The sequence below is a fragment of the Equus caballus genome, chromosome 20, assembly GCF_041296265.1.
Source record: "Equus caballus isolate H_3958 breed thoroughbred chromosome 20, TB-T2T, whole genome shotgun sequence".
NCBI lineage: Eukaryota > Metazoa > Chordata > Mammalia > Perissodactyla > Equidae > Equus > Equus caballus.
The window spans coordinates 30,635,605-30,662,150 of record NC_091703.1 but is presented as its reverse complement, the minus strand read 5'-3'; the positions used below and the strand labels follow the sequence as shown (position 1 = coordinate 30,662,150).

At 34.7% G+C, this 26,546-nt stretch overlaps 2 protein-coding genes across 2 annotated transcripts; both read left to right on the top strand.

Moving 5' to 3' along the window:
- Positions 1 to 4,917: 4,917 nt before the first annotated feature.
- Positions 4,918 to 5,856, top strand: OR12D20 (olfactory receptor family 12 subfamily D member 20). Its single transcript, NM_001391075.1, is given in 1 exon segment — positions 4,918 to 5,856. A coding segment is annotated over 1 exon segment (939 nt).
- Positions 5,857 to 22,400: 16,544 nt separating this feature from the next.
- OR12D26 (olfactory receptor family 12 subfamily D member 26) lies at positions 22,401 to 23,330 on the top strand. Its single transcript, NM_001391077.1, is given in 1 exon segment — positions 22,401 to 23,330. A coding segment is annotated over 1 exon segment (930 nt).
- The last annotated feature ends 3,216 nt before the right edge of the window (positions 23,331 to 26,546 follow it).

The following is a 26,546-nucleotide window of genomic DNA, read 5'->3' as shown; positions in this document are numbered from 1 at the left end:
TAGATGTGTGTTAAATCAGAAGTCTGCTCCTCAGGCCAAGCTTTTAAGATAAACAAATAGGCCTCTTTCATGGAAAGACTAGGCGTGTTTCAGTCTGCTGCCACTGTGCTGTGTCCTGGGAGATTAGCCACGGTAAGTCCCTGTGAGACGTTTAAGAACTGTCTCTTAGTTCTCTATAACCTTGTGGGTCTCAAGGACACAAACCCTGTTGGCGCCAAGGCCAGGTGTTTGGTGGCCTGTTCCTCAGGTGGAAGTCTTTAAAATTGGGGTGCCTGTTGTGGGGTCCAAACCCTTTGCTTCTGAGTGAAAGACTGGGATTTGTGAGTTTTCTCCTCGTGGGTTGTGTGTTGCCATGCCAGCAGTGGAGTTTTTAGCAAAATTGCGTCTCAGCCTTTCCTACCCATTTCGATGTGGATTTTTTTCTCATTCACCTAGTGTGTAGGAGTCATTCAGCTAATTTCTGGTGTTCTTTTAGAAGGATTTGTTCCCCTTATAGCTGTAGATTTGGTTTGTCCATGGGAAGAGGTGAGTTCAGGAGATTCTTATGTTGCCGTCTTGAACTATAACTTTCCTTGTTCTTTTTTGTTAATTTAGAATCAGCTTGCCAATACTTCTGAAAGAGAAATACTTTGAATTTATAAAAAGTGATCCTTTTACAACTGTCATTGTGCAGTAGAGCTGGATGAAATACTGGAAATATGTGATTGAGCTTTCTGTACTATGATTCTTAACATGTCAGGTTCTCTTCCTGCTCCTTGCAAAATTGTTAGTAGTTAGGCTGATACTCATGCTGGGCTGAGCACCGGTGCCTGCAGAGGGAAGCTGCTGCTTCCTCTCACAACTACTAACACTCTTTTAAGTTGTTTTTCAGAGGAGACCACTATTGAGGAACTGGTTTAAACCAGCCTGAGCTGCCCAGCTCCCCTTCTGGGTGACTGAATGTGAACTCTGCTCATTGTAATCTCATTATAATGCTAAAATCTCCACCAAGAGGTGTTCCTGTCCACCTTCCTTTGAACACCTGTCTTAGGTAATATGCTTTAAAAGAATACAGCAGTTAGACAATAAACCCCAGTTTCCTGTCTTTTCTTTAACTGAATATTCATGAAGAGTGCCTTAATTTAAAATAAAATGATCCCTCATGCCCACTGCTTTGGGGTCATTCCTGGTGTTCTCCTTACTTGCTGCAAATAATAAACCTTGTCTCACTCTTGCGTTTCCCTGATGTGCTTATTGTTTCCTCACTCACCAAGGGGTGAACCCATTGCATTTGGTTATGGAAGGACTACTTCTTATTCAAAATTCTTATTTGCCATGGTTGTGTGTTTATATGCATATGTAATCACTTATATAGAGTTTATTCACTTACAAATACTATCTTATTTAAACCTCATATCAATTAAATAAGATTGCTTCCATTATTGTCTTCAATTTACAAAAGAGAAAACTGGGGCACAGAAAGGTTAAGTAATTTGACCAAGGTCACACTGCTAGTAGAGCCAGGATGCTAACTCCAGGAGTTCTTGCTCCAGAGTCTGTGATCTTCAGTGTATGCATCCATACACTAATCACTATTGAGAATGTTTGTGGTTCAGGCAGATTTTAAGAGAAATCTCTGTCAGTATCTCTTCCATTCATAGCCAGGACCTACTTTGAATCCAATGAGATAATCTATCTTTCATTTTGGTGGCTATAAAGCTCTTATCTATTTTGTTGTTGTTGTTTTCTTTCTCTCTCTTTGACGTTTCTCAGGTTAAATCATGTAACTTCTCTGTGCCTGAATGACTCAGTTTAAATTTTATGATGTTTCAGTTTCTTAATATATTTCTCTAAACAATGGCACACTTTGTATCCACTAGCTGAGTCTCCAAGGATAGGAGCTATGTCTTTTTGGTTTTTTTTTTTTTAAGTATTCTTTTCTTTAAGTATATTCTTTTCCTTAGTCTTTTAGTGAACAACACTGTCTGGGTATAACAATTTTTTCTTGTGAAATGTAGCAAAATACTTTCACAAGTACACCAAACAAATGAAAAGAATTATTTATTGAAAGAGAAAAGATTGAGAGGATAAGGCCTTTGAGATGAGATCCCAAGACATCTATGCCTTGGGCATCTCTAGGGTGGCTCAAAGGGGATTCAGCTTGTTTATTTTGTGGTCAGAATGGGAATAAAGGCCAAGTCTTCTGTGCTTTATTCTTACACTTAGATTTAAGATCTTTGTCATATAAGATTTTGAGTAGGCAAAAACCTTTTTGTTAGTTTTATTCAGAGAGACAATCAATACATTACAGTCCCGATCCTTGCATTTCCTTATGCACTAAAATTATATACTTATTCTAAGGGGGATACACATAGGAGTAAAGAGGAGGGTGAGTTGACACAGGCATAGGTAGAAAAAAAGAGCTTAGATTAAAAGATGATTTTTTTTTTTTTTGATGGAAAGGAATTGACGCCATTAATAGAGTGAGAGTAACTGAGAAATCTCTTTGAATTTAAGTTGTCAAAATTACCGGGTGGAATGAGTGCGTTCATGGCACATGACCTTTGAATTTCTTGATCTGTTTAATAATTCAATTTTTGTTTGAAGTAGGTGTAATTGCAAATATGCTTTCATTCATGTGTGCTTGAGTTGTTTTGTGTAATGACTAAGTATAGTATATAGAGATCTGCCTTGTTTACCATTTTTCCTGTACTGAAAATTATTTAACTAGTCCCATATGGTCATTTAGTTGGGTTGCAATCTTTTGTATCACAACAATTAAATGAATATCATGGTAAATGTGTAATTTTTGATGTCTGCAAACACATCTGGAGAACAATCTAGGAAGTGGAATTGCTAGTTTAGAGTCTGTGAGCATTTTCAGTTTTGATAGTTATTGCCAAATTATCTCTTAGAGGTTAAATCAGTTGACATCCCCAACTGTGTGTGTTTTATCACCCTCAAGCATATATGTCTTATCAAATATTTTGATCTTTGTCAAAATACCATATCATTGTATTTTAATTTGAATTTGTTTTGTATATTCGTATATTCTTTCCATATCAAAAAGAATTCTGTTATACCTTCAATTGCTTCAATTAGGAATGTTGTGATGCAGTTTTTCTTTGTTTCATTACAAACATTTATTCAGTGAGATTTCTTTTGTTGAGAAATCATGATTTTCTATTTTCTTTTTACTGCACTTTCACTTAGATGTAAAAGTTTTCCTATTTATTGTTTATGTATGAACAAGTTGGATTTTGGAGGATGAGTTATTAACAAGAGGTTTGTATGGGAAAAGGAAATAGGATACTGTAGGGGAGGAGGATATTTCCTCTCCCCAAATGTGGGTTCGTCTGGCTGGAGAATGAATTAAATTCACATGAGACAGAATAGCAAGAGAAAATTAAACAAAGCTTTATGAGGAACCATGGCCCGGGGCCTTTCTTCCCAAAGGAAGAAAGGGCACCGAAGAAGTGGGGTGCACATAGTGGTTATATACCCCCAAACAGGGTGTTTCACATGTGATTGAAATGTCCCTTTTACAACAGTCACAAGATTGCCCAGTCAGCACAGGGCTTGATGGACACAGCAGGTAGTGGTCGGCTATCTCGGTGGGCGTAGCAGGAGGCAAGTCTATGTCTGGAGCTGGGCGGTCACAGGTGAGCTCAGCAATCAGTTCCTAGCCTAAGGAAAGATGCTTAATCCTTAAGAAACGCCAGTGATGGGAGGGGGAGGGAAGTCAGTTATAGGAGGTTACCAGACTAGTACAATAAAATGCAGATTTTAAGTCCTTGCCTTTGGTATTGATTAAGAGTTTTTAGAGAGAAGGTCATCTCCTTTCTTCTTCCTGGTACAGAGAGAGAGGCAGCTTTTACAGATAGAGATTTACCTTATAAATGTAAATGTGTCCTAAGGAAGGGCAAGTTCCATTCCTCAGAGCCTCCTTCCCTGTCCCAGTTTATCAAAAGCAATCAACCTCAAATAATCCTGATGCCAAAGAGACATATCTTGGGGTGGCCAATTCCAGGTCCCCACAATACTTTTCCAAGATTCTTGACTCATTGGTCCCCTCTTCTGTGGCTACACCTTTAAAACCTTAAAGTAACATGACTTTCTCTTCACTTCATGATTGCCTGCACATTGAGTTGCTCTTCTCTGATATTCTCAATAAATTCACTCTCAATGTGAGGCATTCACTTTCTGGGACTGGTTATTTTCTGCTGTTTTCAACATTATCTTGCTGTTAAGATTTTTAGTATTTTGGGTTTTTCTATCCTGCACGAACAGCCCTGCTGCTATGGTATCCCCTTGTGACTGCTGACACCAATTCTGCTGATTTATTTTCCCACAGCCTACACATTATTGAAGTTTGTGGATTTTTAAAACTATCTTCTACTTTCATGAAGATTTAGATTATGGGGTTTTATTCTTTCTTTCTTTCTTTTTTTTAAATCAAGTGAGAAGATTAGGTCTGTTGCTGTACTTATAGCAGTAGCCAGCAATAAGAAATGTACCTATTACCTCCATTTAAAAATGTTTCAACTTTTACAATTATAACTGACAGACTTTAAAAAAATATATTAATTTTAATGTTTTCAATGAGGGTAAAATTAAATCCTTCCCTCTCACTTTTTAATATGTATTCACTGAATATCTGTCTTGATTCTGTATGAATGGCTTTTAGATTTAACTCAGCACTCTGAACATGCTTCTTAGTTCTACGTATCACATATGTCACAGTGTCTTAGTATTTATCACATATTACTGTTTTCCTTAATTATGTTGCAAATTAATTCAACTCTAACATTTCTAATTATTTTGTGCACCATAGATCCTCCTTACATACTTCTGGATGACAAGCTTGCTTCATTTAAGCCATAGAGTATACTGGAATAAGTTTACTAATTGTCACTATTATTATTCTTTTTCAGAGCAATGGAAAATATCACTACAATGAATGAGTTTCTTTTGCTGGAACTAACCTCCATTCAGGATCTGCAGCCGATAATCTTTATGACCTTCCTCATTCTATACATGATAGACCTGTTTGGAAATGGATCCATATCAGTGATTGTCATCTCAGAGCCAAGACTCCACTCCCCTATGTATTTTTTTCTGGGAAATCTTTCTTGTCTGGATATCTGCTATTCTTCAGTGACACTGCCCAAACTCATGTCAAACCTTATCTCCACTCATAAGGCCATTTCTTTCCTAGGCTGCATCACTCAGATACACTTCTTCCACTTTCTGGGCTGCACTGAGGTGATCTTGCTGGCCATGATGGGCTTTGATCGATTTGTGGCCATCTGCTACCCACTTCGCTACACTGTCATCATGAACCCCCAGGTGTGTATGCTCTTGGCAGCTGTGGCCTGGTTCACCAGCTTCATTTATGCACTGATGCATTCTGTTATGACTGCACACCTAAACTTTTGCCATTCCCAGAAACTCAACTACTTTTTCTGTGATGTGAAACCCCTCTTAGAATTGGCTTGTGGGGACATAGGGCTCAATCAGTGGCTCATTTATATTGTCACTTGCAGCTTAGCAATGGCAGCATGCTTTCTCACCCTCCTCTCCTACTTCTATATTATTGGCTTTCTTCTGTTCAAGAACTGGAGCTGCAACGTACTCCACAAAGCTCTGTCCACTTGTGCCTCTCATTTCATGGTGGTATCTCTCTTTTATGGAACTGTGGCACTCACCTACATTACCCCTGCCTCTGCCACCTCTGTAATACAGGAACAGTTTGTGGCCATCATACACACCACTGTCACCCCAATGCTGAATCCACTGATATACACCCTTAGGAATAAGGAAGTGATGTTGGCTCTGAGGAGAGTCTTTGGGAAGAAACTGAAGCAGTTTGCCTAAAGAAAATCAGTGGCAACCTAGAAGAAATGGAAATCACGTGTTATTTTTTATGACATTTATGTTCTTGTCTATAATAAATTAATTTCCTAAATTTTATTGTCCTTTCAGAAATTTGTACCATTGTAAGTATGTTCTTCATGTATATGATTCCAATTAGAATCCAATGATTCCAGTGAAATTCCTCTTCATTTAGTCATTCATTGAGTTAAAATATTTTTTCCAGCAAGTAGTGTTCACCTTACAAAGGATATTACAGTGGAAAAGATCCATGAGCGTATAACATCACGACAGATCTTATTTCATTTAAAGGTGCACACAATAAAAAGATAAGTAAATGCATGTCTCTATCAGAAGTAAAACATATGGAATATAAGGAAGAATCAGCAAATCAAGGTGGACACTCTTTTGTATGGTAGGGTCAATAAAAGCCTCCCTAGGAAATGACACTTGAGCAGAATTCTGAAGGAAATGGGGGAGTGAGTCAATCAGGTATATGAGAATAAAGCATTTTATGGAGAACCAACAGCCAATGAAAGAGCAGTCGTATAGAGTTTGCTTCTTGAATGTGAGGAAAAGCAAGATGTTCATTGTGCTTGGAGCTCAGTGAATAAAGAAGAAAGTGGAAGGAGATGAGGGTGAGAACTGGTGGTAGTGATGTCATGGGCGTCATGTTGGTCATTTGGAGATTATCACTCAATTACTCTGTGATAGCATGATATTGGGGCATTTGAGCAAAAAAACTGACTTGCAATAACTTCAGTGGTGAAAGAATCACAATGTTTACTACGTTGAGAATGGAGAGTAGGGAAAAGAGGGAATCAGTTAGGATTCCCTTATAATCCTTTGGATGAGAATTTATGGCAGCTTAGACCAGGTGATAGCGGTGGAAGTAGGAGACATATTAGATTCTAGATGTATTTTGAACAGAAAGTTGCAATACTTACTGATAGCTTAGGTATGAAGATGAGAGGCATCAAGGATGATTATCAATTTTTATTTCTCAGTGTTAACTCTAAGACACATCTATAGTATGGATAAATCAGGCTATGAATATAGCAAGACTGTGATAAACGTTTTGATTTGCTTTTCTCATAATAGAAATTGTTTGACCTGTGTTTTTCTTCCTGTTGATTAACCCTCTTTATTCTCAGAACAATATATTTTTAAAACCTAATCTTTCAATTAGTATGCTGGCTTTACTATCAAAGGCAACTTCATTTGTGACAATTTATCCTCTCTAGGCATGATTCAATTCCTTTTTTCTGGTAATATGAGCAATAATAAATAAAACATAGCCTTTACCATTGGAGAGTTTATACTTAGAATTAAATAAGAATTAGATAAGAACATAAACAACAAGCAAGGCAGAATACGGCAGGTGAAGAAAATATTATAGAGGGTAATTGGAGGTAAAACCTAGGATGAATAGAAAGTATTTGTCTAATGTAGAAGCTATATTTTATTTGATACTTGATGTGATTATCACAAAGGTATAACAGTCTAAGTGTGCTGGCCCACAAGATAGTAGTGATTTGAAAATAATATTAATGTTAGGAGAAATAAAAAGTTATCAAAATTATCAAACATTTTCTTTTGATCTTTTTTCCTTTCAGTTTTATTTCAATATAATTGACATACAGCACTATATAAGTTTAAGGTATACAGCATAATGACTTTACTTACATATATTGTGAAATAAATGACACTATAAGTTTAGCTAACATCCTTCATCTCATATAGATACAAAAAGAAAAAGAAAAAAATGTATTTTTTTCTAGTGATAAGAACTTTTAGGATTTACTGTCGTAGCAACTTTCAAATATACCCTACCGCAGAGTTAACTATAGTCATCATGTTGTAGATTACATTTTCAGTACTTATTTATCTTAATATTGGAAGTTTGTACCTTTTTTCCACCTTTATCCAATTCCCCCATTCCCACCTCTTGCCCCTGGTAACCACAAATCTGATCTCTTCTTCTACGGATTTGATTTTTTAAATTTTAGATTCCACATATATGTGAGATCATACAGTATTTGTCTTTTTATGTCTGATTTATTTCACTTAATGTAATGCCCTCTAGGTCCATCCATGTTGTTACAAATGGCAGGATTATCTTCTTTTTACAGCTCAATAGTATTCCATAATACACATATATGTGTGTATATATATATATATACACACACACACACCACATTTTATTTATCAATTTATCTGTTGATGGACACCTAGGTTGTTCTATGTCTTGCCTATTGTAAATAACCAATAACCAATACTATGAGCATGGGGGTGCCGATATCTTTTTGACATAATGATTTCATTTATTTTCAAATACATATGCAGAAGTGAAATTAATGAATAATATGGTAGTTCTGCTTTTACTCTTTTGAGAAACCTACATACAGTTTTTTATAGGGGCTGTACCAATTTACAGTCCCACAAACTGTGCATAAGGGTTTACTTTGTTCCCTATCCTTGCCAGCATCTGTTATCTTGTCTTTTTGATGACAGCAATTCTAACAAGTGTGAACTGTTAGAGTCGTGGTTTTGATTTGCATTTCCCTAATTATTAGTGGTGTTAAACACGTTTTTGTGTAGCTATTGGTGATTTATATATCTTCTTTGGAAAAATGCCCATTCAGGTCTGTTGCCCATTTTTTTTATTAGATTTTTTGTTTTTATTGAGTTTTATGCATTCTTTACATTTTGGATATTAACCCCTTATCAGATATATAATTTGAAAATATTTTCTCACATTCTGTAGGCTGTCTTTTCATTTTGCTGATCTTTTGTTTTGCTGTGCAGAATCTTTTAGTCTGATATAGCCCTGTTTGTATACTTTTTTATTTTGTTTCTTATGCTTTAGGTGTCATATCCAAAAAATCATTGCCAAGACATTTCAAGGAGAAATTTTCTTCTTGGAGTTTTACGGCTTACAGTCTTACATTTAGGTCTTTAATACATTATAAGCTAACTTTTGTGAGTGCTGTAATATAGCGATATAGTTTCATTCTTTTACATGTGAATATCCAATTTTCCCAGCACCATTTAATAAAAAGATTGTCTTTTTTCCATTTTGTATTCTTGGCTCCCTTGTCAAATATAGTCACTGTGGATACATGGGTTTATTACATGGCTCTTAATTCTGTTGCATTCATCTATGTATCTGTTTTTATGCCAGTACCATGCTGTTTTGATTACTATAGCTTTGTAATATAGCTTGAAATCAGAAAGTGCCTACCACTTTGTTCTTCTTTCTCAGGATTGCTTTGGCTATTCAGGGTTTTTGTGGTTCCAATTTTAAGGTTGTTTTTCTACTGTAAAAAATGCCAATTGTATTTTGATAGAGATTGCATTGATCTATAGATGGCTTTGGGTAGTATGGACATTTTAATATTAATTCTTCCCATTCATGAACATGGATATCTTTCCATTTGTGTCTTCTTTGATTTCTTTCATCAAAGTTTTTTTTATTTTTCAGTGTAGAGATCTTTCACCTCGGTTAAATTTACTCTTAAATATTTTCTTTTTTTGATGCTATTGTACATGGGATTATTTTCTTTATTTCTTTTTCAGATAATTCATTATCAGTATAGAAACACCACTGATGTTTATATGTTAATTTTGTATCCTGCGGTTTTAGTGAATTTGTTGATTAGATGTAAAGGGTTTTTTTGTGGAAGCTTTAGGATTTTCCATATATAAAATCATGTCATCTGAAAATAGAGGTAATTTTGCTCTTTCCTTTCCAATCCTGTACCTTTTATTTCTTTTTGTTGCCTGATTGCTCTGCCTAGGACTTCCAGTACTATGTTGAATAGGGGTGGTAAAAGTGGACACCCTTCTCTTGTTCCTGATCTTATAGGAAAGCTTTCAGCCTTTCACCAGTGAGTATCATGTTGGATATGTATTTCTCATATATAGCCTTTATTATGTTTAGGTATGTTCCTTCTATACCTAATTTGTCAAGAATTTTTATCATGAACAGGTGTTGAATTTTGTCAAATGACTTTTCTGCATCTATTGAGATGATTATATGATATTTATCCTTCATTTTTTAAATGTGGTGTATCACATTGATTGATTTGTGTATGTCAAACCATCCTTGCATCCCAGGGATAAGTTCCACATGAACGTGGTGTATGATCCTTTTACTGCGCTGCTGAATTTAGTTTCCTATATTTTGTTGAGAATTTTTGCATCTATATTCATCAGGGTTATGGGCCTGTAGTTTTCTTTTCTTGTTGTGTCCTTCTCTGGATTTGGTATCAGATAATGCTGTAAAATGAGTTTGGAAATGTTCCCTCCTCTTTGATTTTTTGGAAGAGTTTGAGAAGGATTGGCATTAACTCTTCTTTAAATATTTGGTAAAATTCACCACTGAAGCTATCTGGTCCTGGGCTTTTCTTCATTGAGAAGTTTTTGATTACTGACTCAACTGCCTTGCTATTAGTTGGTCTGTTCAAGTTTTTGATTTCTTCTTTGATCCATTGGTTGTTCAGGAGAGTGTTGTTTAATTTTCATGTATTTGTGAGTTTTTCAGTTTTCCACCTATCATCAGTTTCTAGTTTCATATCCTTGTGGTCAGGGAAGACACTTCATATGATTTAAATCTTGAATTTGCAAAGACTTGTTTTGTGGCCTAACATATGGTCTATCCTAGAAAATTTTCCATGTGCACTTGAGAAGAATATGTATTCTACTGCCATCAGATAGAGTCTTCTGTTTATGTGTCTATTAGGTATATTTAGTCTACAGTATTTTCAAATCTATAGTCTCATATTGATTCTCTGTCTGGATGATCTAGCCATTGTTAGGAGTATGGTATTAAAGTCCCCCCAAATCATTGTATTGCAATTTATTTCTTCTTTTGATTATGTTAGATTTTTCTGTATACATTTAGGTGCTCCAATGTTGGATACACAAATATTTACAGTTGTTATATCTTCTTGATAAATTGACCCCTGTGGTTTATAATAAAAAATATATATTTGGTCCCTATCCTTGTTTCTGGCACAGAGTTCCTAAAACCCTAGGAATTTCCTAAGTGATGAGAATGATAAGGGTGACTTTTATTATATTAATGAGATGACTTTGGAAAGCACCTAAAGATGGAGGCTGGTTGCCAGTGGAACCAACCATGTGATTAGAGGGTTGGAGCTCTTAGTCCCACCCCTAACCTCTGAGGAGGGGAGAGAGACTGGAGGTTGAATCAATCAGCAGTGACCAATGAGTTGATCAATCATGCCCATGTAATAAAGCCTCCATAAAATCCCCAAAGGAAAAGATTGGGAGAGATTTTGGGTTGGTAAACACATGGAGATTTAGAGATAGTGTTATACCTGGAGAGGGCATTGAAGGACAAACCTTGCCCTATGGATATCTTCCCTCCAGCTGCTCCTGAATTATATCTTTTTCAAATTAACTAGTAATCTAATAAGTGAAATGTATTTCTGCGTTTTGTGAGCCACTCTAGCAAATTATTATAACTCAAGGAGGGGGTTGTGGGAATCTCTAAAGTGTAGCCATCCAGTCAGAAGCACAAGTGCTGACCTGGACTCGTGACAAGCATCTGAAGAAAGGGGAGCAGTGCTGTGGAACTAAACCCTTAACCTTTGAGATCTGATGGTATCTCTGGGTAGATACTGTCAGAATTGAATCAAATTGTAGGGCATTCAGTTGATTTCAGGAATATTGCCTGTGTGATGTGTGAGGATAACCCCCCTGCCTCACACACATACATCAGAATTTGGTCTCAGAACACCCCAGCTGAACCACTTTACCATTGTATAATGACCGTCTTTGTCTCTTTTTATCATTTTTAATTTAAAGTCTATTTCATCTGATATAAATATAGCCATTTTTAGGTATAATTTCCCTGAAATACCTTTTTTCATCCCTTAACTCTCATTTCATGTGTATCATTAAGGCTAAAGTGAGCATCTTGTAGGCAGCATATCCTTGGACCTGGTTTCTGTAGCCATTCAGCCATTCTATGTTTTTGATTGGATAATTTAATCCATTTATTTTTAAGATGCTTATTGATAGGTATGGACTTACTATTTTAAATTGTTTTCTGGCTGTTTGTAGATCCATTTTTCTTTACTTCTCATGCTACTATGTTTTTTGTGTGTTTTGATAACCTTTGGTATCAGTATGCTTCAATTTCTTTATCCTGTTCTTTTGGGCAAACTGCTGGTTTTCCCCTTGTGGTTACCATGAGGTTTACATAAGATGTCTAAACATAGCATGGGATTTTAAACTGATAACAGCTTAACTTAAATATCATTACTAAACTTTACACTTTTACTTCTACTCCTCCTCACATTTACTTCACTGATGTTACAGTTTACATATTTTTATGTTGTGTATCAAATAACAGATTGTTGTAGTTATGTTTATTTTTACTATACTTGTTTTTTAACTTTTAGAGTTGTAAGTGAATTATGTACACCATTACCATATTACAGTATCTAATTTTGACTATATATTTTCCATTACCAGTGAGTTTTATGCTACCTTGTTTTGTTTTTATGATTTTAATTAGTGCCTTTTTACTTCCACTCAAAGAATTCCCTTTAGCATTTCTTATAAGACAGATCTAGTGGTGATGAACTCCCTCAGCTTTTGTTTGTTTGGGAAAGTCTTTATTTCTCCTTCACTTCTGAAGGACAGTCTTGCCAGGTTAGAATTTTTGATTGACAGTATTTTTATTTCAATAGTTTCAATATATTATACCATTACTTTCAATTTTCAATTTCACTATACCAATACTTTCAATATATTATACCATTCTCTTCTGGCCTGGAAAGTATCTTTTGAGAAATTTTCAAATAGTCTTAGGAGGATATCCTTGTACATAACCTCTCTTTAGTCAGTTACTTTTAAAATTCTTTCTTTGTCTTTGGGTTTTGCCAATTTAATCATAACATGTCTCTGTGGGGAGACAAGTGATAGTAATGCTTAACCTGCCTTCTTACTGACAATTTTCTAGGCCAGAAGGGAGAGGGATGATATACTCAAAGTGCTAAAAGAAAAAAAAACTGCCAACCAAGAATACTATACCTAGAAAAGCTGTCCTAAACAAATGAAGGAGAGACAAACACATTCTCAGACAAGCAAAACCTAAGGGAGTTCATCACCACTATATCTACCTTACAAGACATGCTAAAAGGGAGTTCTTTGAGTTGAAATGAATGGACACTAAGTAACAGAATGAAAACATATGAAAGTACAAAACTTGTTGGTAAAGGTAAATGTACAGACAAATTCAGAGTACTCTAATAATAATAGTAGTAACAGCAATGCATAATTCATGTTTAACTCCAGTAGTATAAAAGTTTTAAAAAAAGTATTTAGAATGATTGTAATACCTTCTAAATGGATACACAATATGAAAAGATATAACTTGGGACACCAATAGCATAAAATGCATGGGGGGGGTAGGGAAGTTGAAGTATAAAGTTTTTATATTAAATTGAAGTTAAGTTCTTATCAGCTTAAAATAGACTGTTATGAGATGTTTTATGTAATCCTCCTCATGACCACAAAGAAAATCTATTGTAGACACCCAAAAGATGAAGAGAATGGAGTCAAATTATGCCATTATGGAAAATTAACAAATCACAAAGGAGGAGAATCAAGAGAGGAAGAAAGGAACAAAATAATTATAAAACTGTCAGAAGCAATTAACAATGTGCCAATAAGAAGTCCATACCTATAAATAATTACTTTAAGTGTAAATGGATTAAATTCCCTATAAAATTATTTAAATGTAAATGGATTAAATTATACAATCAAAAGACACCCGATGACTCAATGGATAAAAAAAGACAAGATCCAATTATACAAGAGACTCTATTTAACATTAAGGACACACATAAGCTGAAAGTGAAGGGATGGAAAAAAATTCATGCAAGTAATAACCAAAAGAGTTCAAGCATGGTTATACTTAAAATAGAATTTTCATCAAAATCAGTCACAAGAGAAAAAGATTACTATAAAAAGACAAAGAGTCAGTTCATGAAGAAGATATAACAGTTGTAAATATATAAGCTCCAACATTGAAGCATCTAAAAATATAAAGCAAATATTGACAGAATGGAAGGAAGAAATAGACATGAATACAATAATAGCAGAAGACTTCAATACCCCATGGTAGCTTGGGATATGTGGTGACATTGACAAGAATTTCTTATTTTCTTCTTATTTTGTTTTACCAGATCTTCCATTAGACATATTTGAGATCTGAACGCTCCCATCTTATTTTTCTGTGAACATGCTTGACAGAGCCCATGAACTCAGGTTTGAAGATGGAATGCATCTTGACCACAAGCACCAGCTTGATTGCACAGTTGTATTAGTGATGAAGATCCTCAGCTTTCTCATCTAAGGATATTTGCTCACAAATTTCACTTGTCTGGATCTTCTAAAATAATGCAGTATAACAGAACTTTTTGTTGTGGTGGGAACAATCTAAACTTGAGCTGTACAAAATGGTGATGGTAGTCACATGTGACTATTGAGCACTTCAAATGTGGCTAGTGTGATGCAGGAACTGAATTTTTAATTTTAATTAATTTAAAATGTGGTTAGTGGCTACAATCTTGGACAGCAAATCTCTAAAATATCAAAATAGTACAAACCTAAGAAATATTCACAATAAAACTGATATCAAGTTGTGGCTGTAGGTCCTAATAATTAAATTCATAATAGTAAGGCCTTTCATTGCTCTATAATCTTTATATGTATTATTACATCCTGAAAAAATTCCAATGAAGAGTTAAATGATTGTTGACATGCTTTGGGACCAACAAGTGGTAGCAAGAACTCATATTTTGAGGACTCCTGGCTTGACTTCAATGTGTATCTCTCCTCATCTGCAAAAAACAGTGGGAATGAATGTAGGGCCTTATTGTCATCATTGATTCTGAGCTTTGGGCTTCAGATATGTATACATGAGTCTAATTCCATACCTGTAGAATTGACTCATATTCATATCTATTCTAGTTCTGGATAAACAGCTGGAAAACAGTGTACTGGAGTTCTGACAATGCTTTTTCTTGTAGACTATGATTTACACTGATATTGAGTTATCTCATGATTCGTGAGGCCACTATTCATAAAGCTCTGTGCTGTTAGGAAGTCTTGATAATTGTTTCAGTCATAACAGCCTAGGTTGTATTTTCACATATCAAAAAAAAAAAAAAAATCAGTGGCTTAAAATAATGTAAGTTTATTTTTTGCTCATACTACATGTCCAAAATGGTTTGGTGAGACGCTCTGCTGTACATAATCTTTTAGACATATTGACAGACTGATATGGTCCAATTAGGAAAGCAGTCTGACAGACAAGGTTAACAGTACTGATATCACGTCAGGTTATGTCGGTAACTGAGAAGTGAGTGTTACAGCATCTTCTACTATGATTGTGAATTTTTAAATTTCTCCTTTATATCTACCAGTTTTTACTGGTAAATGGTGGAGCTAGGATTTGAAACCCAGAAATCCTGACTATAAATGCTGTGCTCTACGCTGTGACACTGCACCAAGTGAGACTCTGGAAAGTCTACAGAAGATTGCAAGAGTGAAATCACACAATTTTAAATTTCACCAGTTTAATCCAGATCATTTAATGACAGTGAAAAGGAAGATCTTGAGTTTGTTAAGTCAGAGATCTCTCTGGGACAGGAGAGAAAGGAATCTGTTTAACTTTCAAGGCCGTTGCAAGGCATAATCTCTCTGCAACCACAAACCACAGACCAATTGAATTAAAGTCTTTCCTCTTGAGACAAGAACTAAGCTATGATGCCCTGAAAATGGACACCTATTTTGTGTGAAGAGCCAGTGCCTTGTAGTTTCTGTGGAACTAAAGAAGATACATTGGAAACTGCCTGTTTTGAGCCAGAATGTTACTATATGTCACACAGGTCTCATTAGAAAGGAAGTATGTAACTGTATATCATATGATTGTGTATTGCAAGTTAATTGGTTTCCAGAGGTCATAATATTAATTGCTTGCAGTGTTAAGACTGTTTACTCTGAAGAGATTAATCAGCCCACAGGTCACCCTAAACTCCTCCTCCAGACATTTTCCAGCAGTTACGGCTTTTCTAGAAATTCCCTGATGTTACCAACCAAAGTCTGACTAACAATTTAACCAAACTCTGCCTTTGCAAGGAATTATATAACAAACAGCTTTGGAAGAAATTTCCTGAATAAGGCCTCCCAGAGGGAGCAAGCTCGTTACTTACCCACAGCACACACATTCTGTAATTAAGGAGAGAGTGAGTTAGATGCTGTTAAAAAGGGAGAGGGATTGTGGAAACCCTCCTAGGTGTATATTATGCCTCTAGTCAGATCCTTGAAGCTCCACACCATGCTGATAATCATTATAATGCATGTTGACTTATTTATACATTGAGTTTGGTCTGCCCTGCCAGATAATTTTTGTGATGATGACAATGTCCTATTGTAAAACAGCCTCCTATGTCCATTGCTCTAATTGAATTAAAGACTGAATTCTATCCAGTTAACACAACACTAGAGAGATGTTTCTCAGCTTTTCCTTCTGATATTTATATTGTAACATTTATGATATGAAAATTTACAGTACTCATTCAATAAATCACTTCATGGTGTTTCAAAATTGCAGAGGACAATTTTCAAACATAATTATATAGTTTTCTTTCAAGTATTCCGGTCTATGTCTAGTGTCTGGTCTGGTTTATCCACAAATGATTTCCAATTACTTCGATTTAACTCTGAAAGCTATATACATGTTATAGAATTATGCACTCATAATTATACAAGTCAGTTAGATTGAGTTTTTGATGCTTTTAAGGACTCACGCTAATAATAATGTGTGCTTTTTCAGACACCAAGGAAACTACTTTTCCTAGTGTAATAGAAGGAAGGTAGTATCTAAGCTCTTTTGGGATTATAAATAACTAGTAGCGCTAAAGTTCTCATCCTCCTTTCATTCGCCTAGGGGAAATATACATATTTTATATATATACATATTATATATTATACACATATAATATGTGTATAATGTATTTTATGCATATACATATATAATACACATATATATATTATATATGTACACACATATATATATCTCTGGCTCCAGAGTCTGTGATCTTCAACGTATGCATCTATAAACTAATCATATTGAGAACGTTTGTGGCTCAGGCAGGTTTTATGTTGATATATATTTATAACATAATATTACAATGTTATATATATAATATTTAGTCACATATATAACATATATATTACACATATAATGTGACAAGTAATAAATATAGTATAATATTTAATATAATGTAAATACTGTTATATATAATATGTGTAATTCCTATGCATTTCAATACTTGTATTACAAATAAGTTTACTCTTTAACAATATAAAGTAACTGTTTGTTAGCTTTTCAACTCCAAATAAGAGGCTTCATATCTAATGTGTGAATCTGTCCCTTTTTTAGTTAAACATTGCTCCTTACATTTATTCTAGTTGAAATGCACATATATATAGAGAGAGAGAAACAGTTTATTCATTGTAAATGTTGCACAGAATTCTATTTTTTGTGTGAATAAAAACTTGTCTTTTCAAGACAGATAGTTGATTATTTTCGTTTCTTCCTGTTATGAGCACTGCAGCAATGATCCTCTTTCTGCCCCTTGTGTAAGCAACTGGGAGTTTCTTTAAAGCACGTTCTTAAATGTGAGCACTAAATTTTAGGGTATGCACAGTTCTCATCGTACTAGGTATTACCAAATTGCTCTTCAAAATGATCGAATCAACATAGACTCTGCCAAGAGTGAATGAATTCTTATTACTCACTTCCATAACTTAATTTTCGCTAAACTGATGGACTTTAAATCATATTTTAATGAGGATTTAAAATGAATATTTCTGGTTTCAGGAAGTTGAGAATATATTCATTTGTTAGTCATTTGGTTTTCTTTCTCTGTAAATTGTCTCTGTTATTCTTTGTAAACTTTTCCATTTTGTTTGTTTCTTTTTTATTAATTTAGAGTAGACTTTATATATGTAGTTTCCTTTGGATTAGAAAGTATTTCTGAGCGCTACTAATGTTTTTATTGCTGTATGTACAACAAATGTCTTTTCCTGTTTTGTCTCATTTTACCTTTGTTAATGATATCCATTATATACACAAGTTTGTTCTCTTTAAATTTTAATAAGGTTCAAATGTGATCATTTTTGATGCAATGATTTTGATTTTTTGTGTGCCATGAGGATATAATCTTATATATCCTCCAAGATATTTAAAATTTTTACTTATTACATTCACATCTCTTTTACATCTGTCATTTTTATGAGGAGAGGAGAGATGATGTGAAACGATGATGTCTTTTTATCCTTTTTGGTTTTTAATCAAATAGGTTGAGTCAATTTTTCCAGCACAAGTTTTTCCCCTTCACAACCATTCTGGTATTGTAATGCTATGTCTCGAATACCACAATGTAAAAAGAAATATTTCTATTTCCATGCTACCTAATCTACTTTCTTGGTTTAATTGTCCATGCTCATGCTTTTAGTGTATAGTTTTACTCATAATAACTTTGACAAGAACAAAGAAAGGAAAGTCCTTTCTTCATCAATTACTATTAATTTTCATTAAACTGGTTTGATATTACATGGCTTCCTATTCTTTTTTGTTAATTTAGAATCAGCTAGTCAGTTTTCATGAAAGAAAAAATTGAGTTTTGATAAAAATTGATCCTTGAGCAAATGTCATACTGCAGTAGACCTGGATAAAATTCTGGATAAATGATTGGAGTTTCTAGATTATGATTCTTGACTTCACAAGTTCTCTCTCTGCTCCTTGCAAAATGACTTTATCCTTATTATTTAGAATTCTTATTGACCATGGATGTGCCCATGTGTGTGTCTCTGTGTGATCACTATTATAGAACTTGTTTACTTACAAATATTAGCTTATTTAATCTTCACCATCAATCACATGGATTGCTTCCATTATTATCCTCTGTTTACAGAAGTGAAAACCAAAGTCCAGAAAGTTTAAATAAAGGTCACGTATCTAGCAGAACCAAGATTAAAACTCTAGGAGGTGTGGCTCCACAGTCTGTGATCTTCAACATGTGCATCTATGAACCAATCATAGTGAGAACATTTGTGGCTCAAGTAGGTTTTAAGAATCTCTGTCAATTCCTTCCATTCGTAGCCAGGATCTATTTTGAGCCCACGAAAAATGTTTATAATAGAATAATAATTTTTGCAAAGATAATTTTGGAGGTATCTGCATACCTTCTTTTCCATATTGTTCTGCCAATCGAAAATTACTCTGTGAGAAGTAATCCTTTCTTTAATACCTTTAATAATAAATGTTGAGAATTCATTATTATGTCACTTAAAAATCCAGTTTAGGGGCCTACTTGGTGGTGTAGTGATTAAGTTCATGTGCTCCACTCGGTGGCCTGGCATTTGCTGGTTCAGATTCAGCGCACGGACCTACACACCACTCATCAAGCCATGCTGTAGAGGCATCCCATATACAAAACGGAGGAAGACTGGCACAGAAGTTAGCTCAGTAACAATCTTCCTCAAGCAAAAAGAAGAAGATTGGCAACGATGTTGGCTCAGGGCCAATCTTCCTCACAAAAAAAATAAATAAATAAATCCAGTTTGATAATCTTTGTCTTTTAATTGTAGCTTTTTGTCCATTTATATTTATTGTAATTTTTATGCATTTGAATTTGTATCTACCAATACTAATTTTGTACTTTCAATTTATCCTGCCTTTTGACCTTTTTTTCTCCTTTCTTGCCTTCTTTTAGTTTGAGTCAGTATGTTTTATCATTTTGGTTGTTTTTTCTCTGCTAATTTGGAAGTTTTGCATTCTGTTTTTTTCTTTTATGTTTTTGCCCATGAAATTGTAACATGTACATTTATCAATCTAAGAACATTTGGACACTTTAATTCCATTCAAGTCATTCTGTTTTAAATGATTATGTTACTTTTAAAATAGACATTCCTTTTTAACACCAGTAGACATTAATCATGTATTATACAAACAATGTTTATTTAGGTTTATCAGTTATTAACCATGGGTTTTGATTTTTATATCTTTTTGCATCCCAGAGTTTTCACCTGTTTTCTCTTGCCTTGCCTTCTATTTGCAGTATATTCTTTAGGGTCCCTTTTAGTGAGGTATTGCTGATAGTAAGTCTTACAATTTATTCTTTGAAAATGTCCTTATTTCATTCTCACTTGTGAAATATATGATTGCTTGGTATGCAGTCTATATGGATAGATATTAACTCTCACTGACTTCTGTTTTCTATTGTTCACATTATGTCAGCTATTACTCAAACTGTTGCTCCTTTGAAAGTAATCTGTCTTTCATTCTACTTTTGTTTTTCTGTTTGATGTTTCTCAAGTCAAACCATGTACCTTCTCTGTGTGCAGTGAGCTCAGTTTAAACTTCATCATCTTTTATTTTTTATTTTATTTTTTCCAGCTTTATTGAAGTATAATTGATAATTAAAATACATACATTTACAATATACAACTTTAAGATTTGATAGAAGTATGCATTGTAAAATGATCACCACAGTCAAGCTAATTAACACATATATCACTTCATATAGTTACTGTCTTTTTTTTTGGTGAGAACACATAGGATTTACCCTCTTAGAAAACTTCTCTTTTAGTTTTAAATATCTTTCTCTAAGTAATGACACAGTTTGTATCCACTAGCTGTTAGGTATCCCAAGGGTAGGAACTGTGTCCTTTCTTTCTTTCATATTTCCTGTCCTGTTCTCATTTATTCAACAACCCAAGACTCTGCATGACTATTTTTGTTGGTGGTGGTGATGTTAAATGTAGAAAAATGTTCACAATGCATGCCAAAAATAAAAATAAATACCTCTGGAAAGAGAAAGGAATAATGAGGCTTTTGGGAAGACATCCCAAGACATCTATGCATGGGACACCACTAGCAAGAGTCAGAGGGGATTCAGCTTGTTTATTTTCCAGTCAGAATAGGAATGAAGGCCAAATATTCTGGGATTTATTCTAACACTTAGATATAAGACGTTTGTCTTATGAGATTCTGAGCAACCAAGACTCTTTTGTTAATTTTATTCAAAGAGATAATCAATACATTACAACCTTGATTCTTGGATTTCCTTATGCACCAAAAGTGTATATTTATTCCAAGGTGTGTACAGACAGGAGTAAAGAGTAAACTCAGTTGACACAGATATTAGGTAGAACAAAACAGATTAGATTAGAAGGAGGATTTGTTTTCTTTTGTATGGAAAGAAATTGAGATGACTAAAAAGGGTGAGTGAGAATAACTGGGAAATCTCTTTGAATTTAGATTGTGGAAATTATAAGATGGAACAACAAATGGGCTTATGGCACAAGTCATTAGCTAAAAAGCTTTGAATTTCTTGATCTGTTTAATCATTCCTTTTTTGTTTAATGTAGATATAGTCGAATATGTGTGTATATAGTGTGTGTATGAATTTTTTTTGTGCAAGTAACTAAGTATGTAAAGAGCTGTTTTGTTTATTTTACCATTTTTTTTAAAGATTTTATTTTTTCCTTTTTCTCCCCAAAGCCCCCCAGTACATAGTTGTATATTCTTTGTTGTGGGTCCTTCTAGTTGTGGCATGTGGGATGCCGCCTCAGCGTGGCTTGATGAGCAGTGCCATCTCCGCGCCCAGGACCCGAACCAACGAAACACTGGGCCGCCTGCAGCGGAGCGCGCGAACTTAACCACTCGGCCACGGGGCCAGCCCCCTATTTTACCATTTTTTAAATGTTATTTCAACTGGTCAGTGCTTTGGGTTCTTCCTTCTTGTAAACATGGCCATGCTGCTCTGATGCACTCTTGTGACTGCTGACACGGATTCTACTCATTTGTCTTCCCTCTGCCTACATATTATTTGAAGTTTTTGGATTTTTAAAAAGGTTTTCTAGTTCCATCAAGGTTTAGATTCTGGGGAATTTCATTCTCCTTTTTTCCCCTTTGTTTTTAATTTGTGTGTTTATTTGTTTGTTTTAGGACAAGTTAGGAAATTTGGATCTAGGCTACTGCCATGTTACTATCAATACCCAGAATTAATGTGTACTCACGCCTTCCACTTTAAAAAGTGTTTTCAAATTTTATAGATGCATCTCTGACAGACTAAAATTAGATATACTAATTTTAATGCCACAGATGCAGCTAGAATTGAGTTCTGTTCTATTACTTTTATGTCTTCTTTGACTATCAGCTTTTATTATTTATTAGCTTCTTTTTAGGTTTAACTCAGCATTCTTAGTACCTTTACTCGTACTGTGTATCACATATACCACAATGGCTCAGAGGGCATCATATATTTTTGTTTTCCTTATGTTGCAGATGAATTCAGCTTTAGCATTCCTAGTCATTCTGTTCATTGAATCATCCTTATGTTCTTCCAGATGATAAACTTGCTTCACTTAACCAATACAGTGCACTGGAAAATATTTGCTAATTGTCATTGTTATCTTTCCTTCTTAAAGTAATGGAGAATTACACGACAGTGAATGAGTTTCTTTTGCTGGGTCGGATCTCCATTCAGGAACTTCAACCTGTAATCTTCATGATTTTCTTCATTCTATACATAATAAACCTGTTGGGAAATGGGGCTATATTATTGATCATCATTTTAGAGCCAAGACTCCACTCCCCTATGTATTTTTTTCTGGGAAATCTTTCTTGTCTGGATATCTGCTATTCTTCAGTGACACTGCCCAAACTCATGTCAAACCTCCTCTCCACCCGTAAAGCCATATCTTTCCTAGGTTGCATCACTCAGATACACTTCTTCCACTTTCTGGGCTGCACTGAATCCATCTTGCTGGCCATGATGGGCTTTGACCGATTCGTGGCCATCTGCTACCCACTTCGTTACTCTGTCACCATGAACCCCCAGGTGTGTATTCTCTTGGCAGCTGTGACCTGGTTCACCAGTTTCTTTTATGCTCTGATGCATTCTGTCATGACTGCATGCCTGAAGTTTTGCTCTCAAAAACTCAACTACTTCTTCTGTGATGTCAAGCCCCTTTTAGAATTGGCTTGTGGGGATATACGGCTCAATCAGTGGCTCATCTATATTGTCACTGGCAGCTTAGCTATGGCAGCATGCTTTCTCACCCTGCTCTCCTACTGCTATATTATCAGCTTTCTTCTGTTCAAGAACCGGAACTGCAGTGTGCTCCACAAAGCTCTGTCCACTTGTGCCTCTCATTTCATGGTGGTATCTCTCTTTTATGGAACTGTGGCACTCACCTACATAACCCCTACCTCTGCCACCTCTGTAAAACAGAGTCGGTTTGTGGCTGTCATACACACTACTGTCACTCCAGTAATGAATCCACTGATATATACCCTTAGGAATAAGGAAGTGATGTTGGCTCTGAAGAAAGTCTTTGGGAAGAAGCTGTTTGCCTAAAGAAAATCAGTGGCATTGTTAGAACAAATGAAAACTGCACTGATCTTTATGGTATTCATATTCTAATACATGATAAATTGATACATTTCTTGAATTTCTTTCCCAAAATTTGTACCATTGGTAACTATGTTCTTCACGTATATGATTCCAATTACTCTTCCTTTAGTCATTCATTCATTCAAAGTATTTTTTGAGCAGGCAGTGTTCAACTTGCAGAGGATACAGCAGTGAAAAAGATCCGTGAGGTCATGGATCTTGTTTTAATTCAGGGGCAGACAATAAAATATGAATAAATAAATGCATGGCTTTGTCATAAGGTAATGCAAATTATGGAAGGTAAGGAAGAAACAGCACGCTATGCTTGGCACTTTTGTGTGTGTTTGATTTAACAAAGTCTTCTCCAAAAAAGTCACATTTGGGCAGAAGCAGAAGGAAATGAGTGAGTGAGTCATGCAAGTATCTGAGGATATAATATTCTATATAGAAACAACATCAAGTGAAAGAGCATTGGGACAGAGTGCCTTTCTTGTGTGTGAGGAAACACAAGATGACCAATGTGCCTGGAACTCTGTGGGTAATGGAGAGAATGGCAAGAAATTGACATTATGTTTGCCATCTGAAATATTTCAGCACTTACTCTAGGTGACATAGAATGATATTGGGGCATTTGAGCAAAGAACTGACTTGAAATGATTTCTGTGGTGAGTCACAATAAAGGCTATGTTGAGAATAGAGAGTAAGGGAGCAACGATGGAATCAGTTAGCATTTCCTTATAATCTTTTGAATGAGAATTGTTGGAAGCTTAGACCAGGATGACAGTAGCGGAGGTAAGAAAAGTTGTTAAATTCTGGAGGTGTATTGAACATAGAACTTCCAATATTTGCTAATACCTTGATGTGTGACATGAAGGTGAGAAGCATCAAAGATGATTATCAGTTTTTATTTATCTATGTTATCGCCAAGAAATATTTATAGTATGTAAAACTTAGCCTGTGAACATAACAAGGGTGTGATATAGGTTTAAATTTGCTTTTCTCATAATAGGGATGGTTTGAACTGAGTTTTCCTTCCTATTAACTAATTCTTTTTGTGCCCAGAACTCTATATTTTTAAGACATAATCTTGAAATTAGTATATTGACTTTACTATCAAAGACAACTTCATTGGTGACAATTTATCTTCTCTGGTCATGAATCAATTCAATTTTTATGGTAATAAGAGAAATAACAAGTAAAACAGTCTTCACCATTGAAGAATTTATACTTTAGGGCGAAGAATTAGATAGGAATGTAAACAATCAGCAAGTAAGGCAGAATATGGCAGGTGAAGAAGTTATTATAGTAGATAATTGGAGATAAAACCTAGGACGAATAGAAAGTGTTTGTCTAAAGTAGAAGCAATATTCTATTTGATATATGATACTATTATCACAAACATAGCAGTCTGAGTATACCAGCCCATGTGATATTGGTGATGTAAAAATAATTATTACTATTAAGAATAATGAAAAATTCTCAAATATTTATTTTGGTCTTTGAATAATTCTTAGATACACTGGATGTATCCTTACATACACATACACACAATTAAATTTTTGACATTTATTTAGTGGTTCTGTGTACCTATACTGAATGATAAGCTCAGCTTTTTTTTCTTTTCCAGTGAGCTTATTTATCTACATAGATATTTAGTCATCATGAATACCCAAGGCTTCTGGTTTTCCTTCTTGTTTTCAGTTTCTTTCTCTGTCTCTCTCTTTCTTTTATTGAATCCCTCTTAATGTCTCTTTCTTATACTCTCTCTCTTACATACCACATTCATTGTTAGAAAAGTTAAAGTCCTAATTATTATTAATAACTTGATATGGATTTTTCTAGCTAACTGTTTATGTAGAGGGACTTTGTATAGTCAGAGAAGTGTGATTTATAGAACTCTGGAGGTTTACCAAATATATCAATGTGTATCTGAGCTAGAGTGGTAAGGAAAATAAATAAATATATCTTTATATTAGAATTTTCTTTTGTTTTTGTTTGTTCGCATGTGAGTAAAAAGGACAGAAAATCCCTTATATATGTGACATATATGCATTGTTGAAGTGCTTTATACGACTTACTGCTAATTTTAGTTGTGTTTCCTCACCCATAAGAAGTTCAAAATATTTTTTAGTTATGTGGTAACTGAGGTGATGAATGTCTTAATTAACTTGGTTGTGTTAATTTTACAATGTATACATCTTTTAAATCACGGTGTTGTACACCTTAAAAAAATCGTGTCGTGGACAGCAAATCTTTGACAAACAAACCAAGAAAATACAATGCAGAAAAGAAAGTCTCTTCCATAAGTAGTGTATGGAAAACTGGACAACCACATGCAAAAGAATGAAAATAGACCATTAACTTACATCATATACAAAAATTAACTCACAATGGATTAAATCAAAACTACAATGAGATATCCCCTTATACCAGTCAGAATTGCTATAATTAACAAGACAAGAAATAACGAGTGTTGGAGAGGACGTGGTGAAAGGGGAACGATCATACACCACTGACGGGAAGGCAAATTGGTGCAGCCACTTTGGAAAACAGTATGGAGATTTCTCAAAAAATTAAAAATAGAAACACCATATGATCCAGCTGTCCCACTCCTGGGTATTTATCAAAAGGACATGAAATCAACAACTCAGAGATGTATGTATACCTATGTTCATTGCAGCATTATTCACAATAGTCAAGACATGGAAGCAACCTAAGTGACCACCAATGGATGAATGGATAAATAAGATGTGGTATATATATACAATGAAATACTACTCAGCCATAAAAAAGACAAAATTGCATCATTTAAAACAACGTATATGGGCCTTGAGGGTATTATGTTAAACGAAATAAGTCAGCCCAAGAAAGACAAATATGGTATGATTTCATTCATATGTAGAAGATAAAGGAACACATAGATGAGGAAAATAGATTAATGGTTACCAGCAGAGGAGACAGTGGGGTGAGTGTGAAAAGGATAAAGGAGCACACATGTATGGTAACAGAAAAAAACTAGACTATTGGTGGTGAAAATGATGTAGTCTATTCAGAAACTGAAATATAATAATGTATGCCTGAAATTTACACAATGTTATAAGCCAATATGACCTCAATAAAAAAAATCATGGTGTATAACCTAAGTATGTACAATTTTTATTTATCAATCCTACCTCAGTA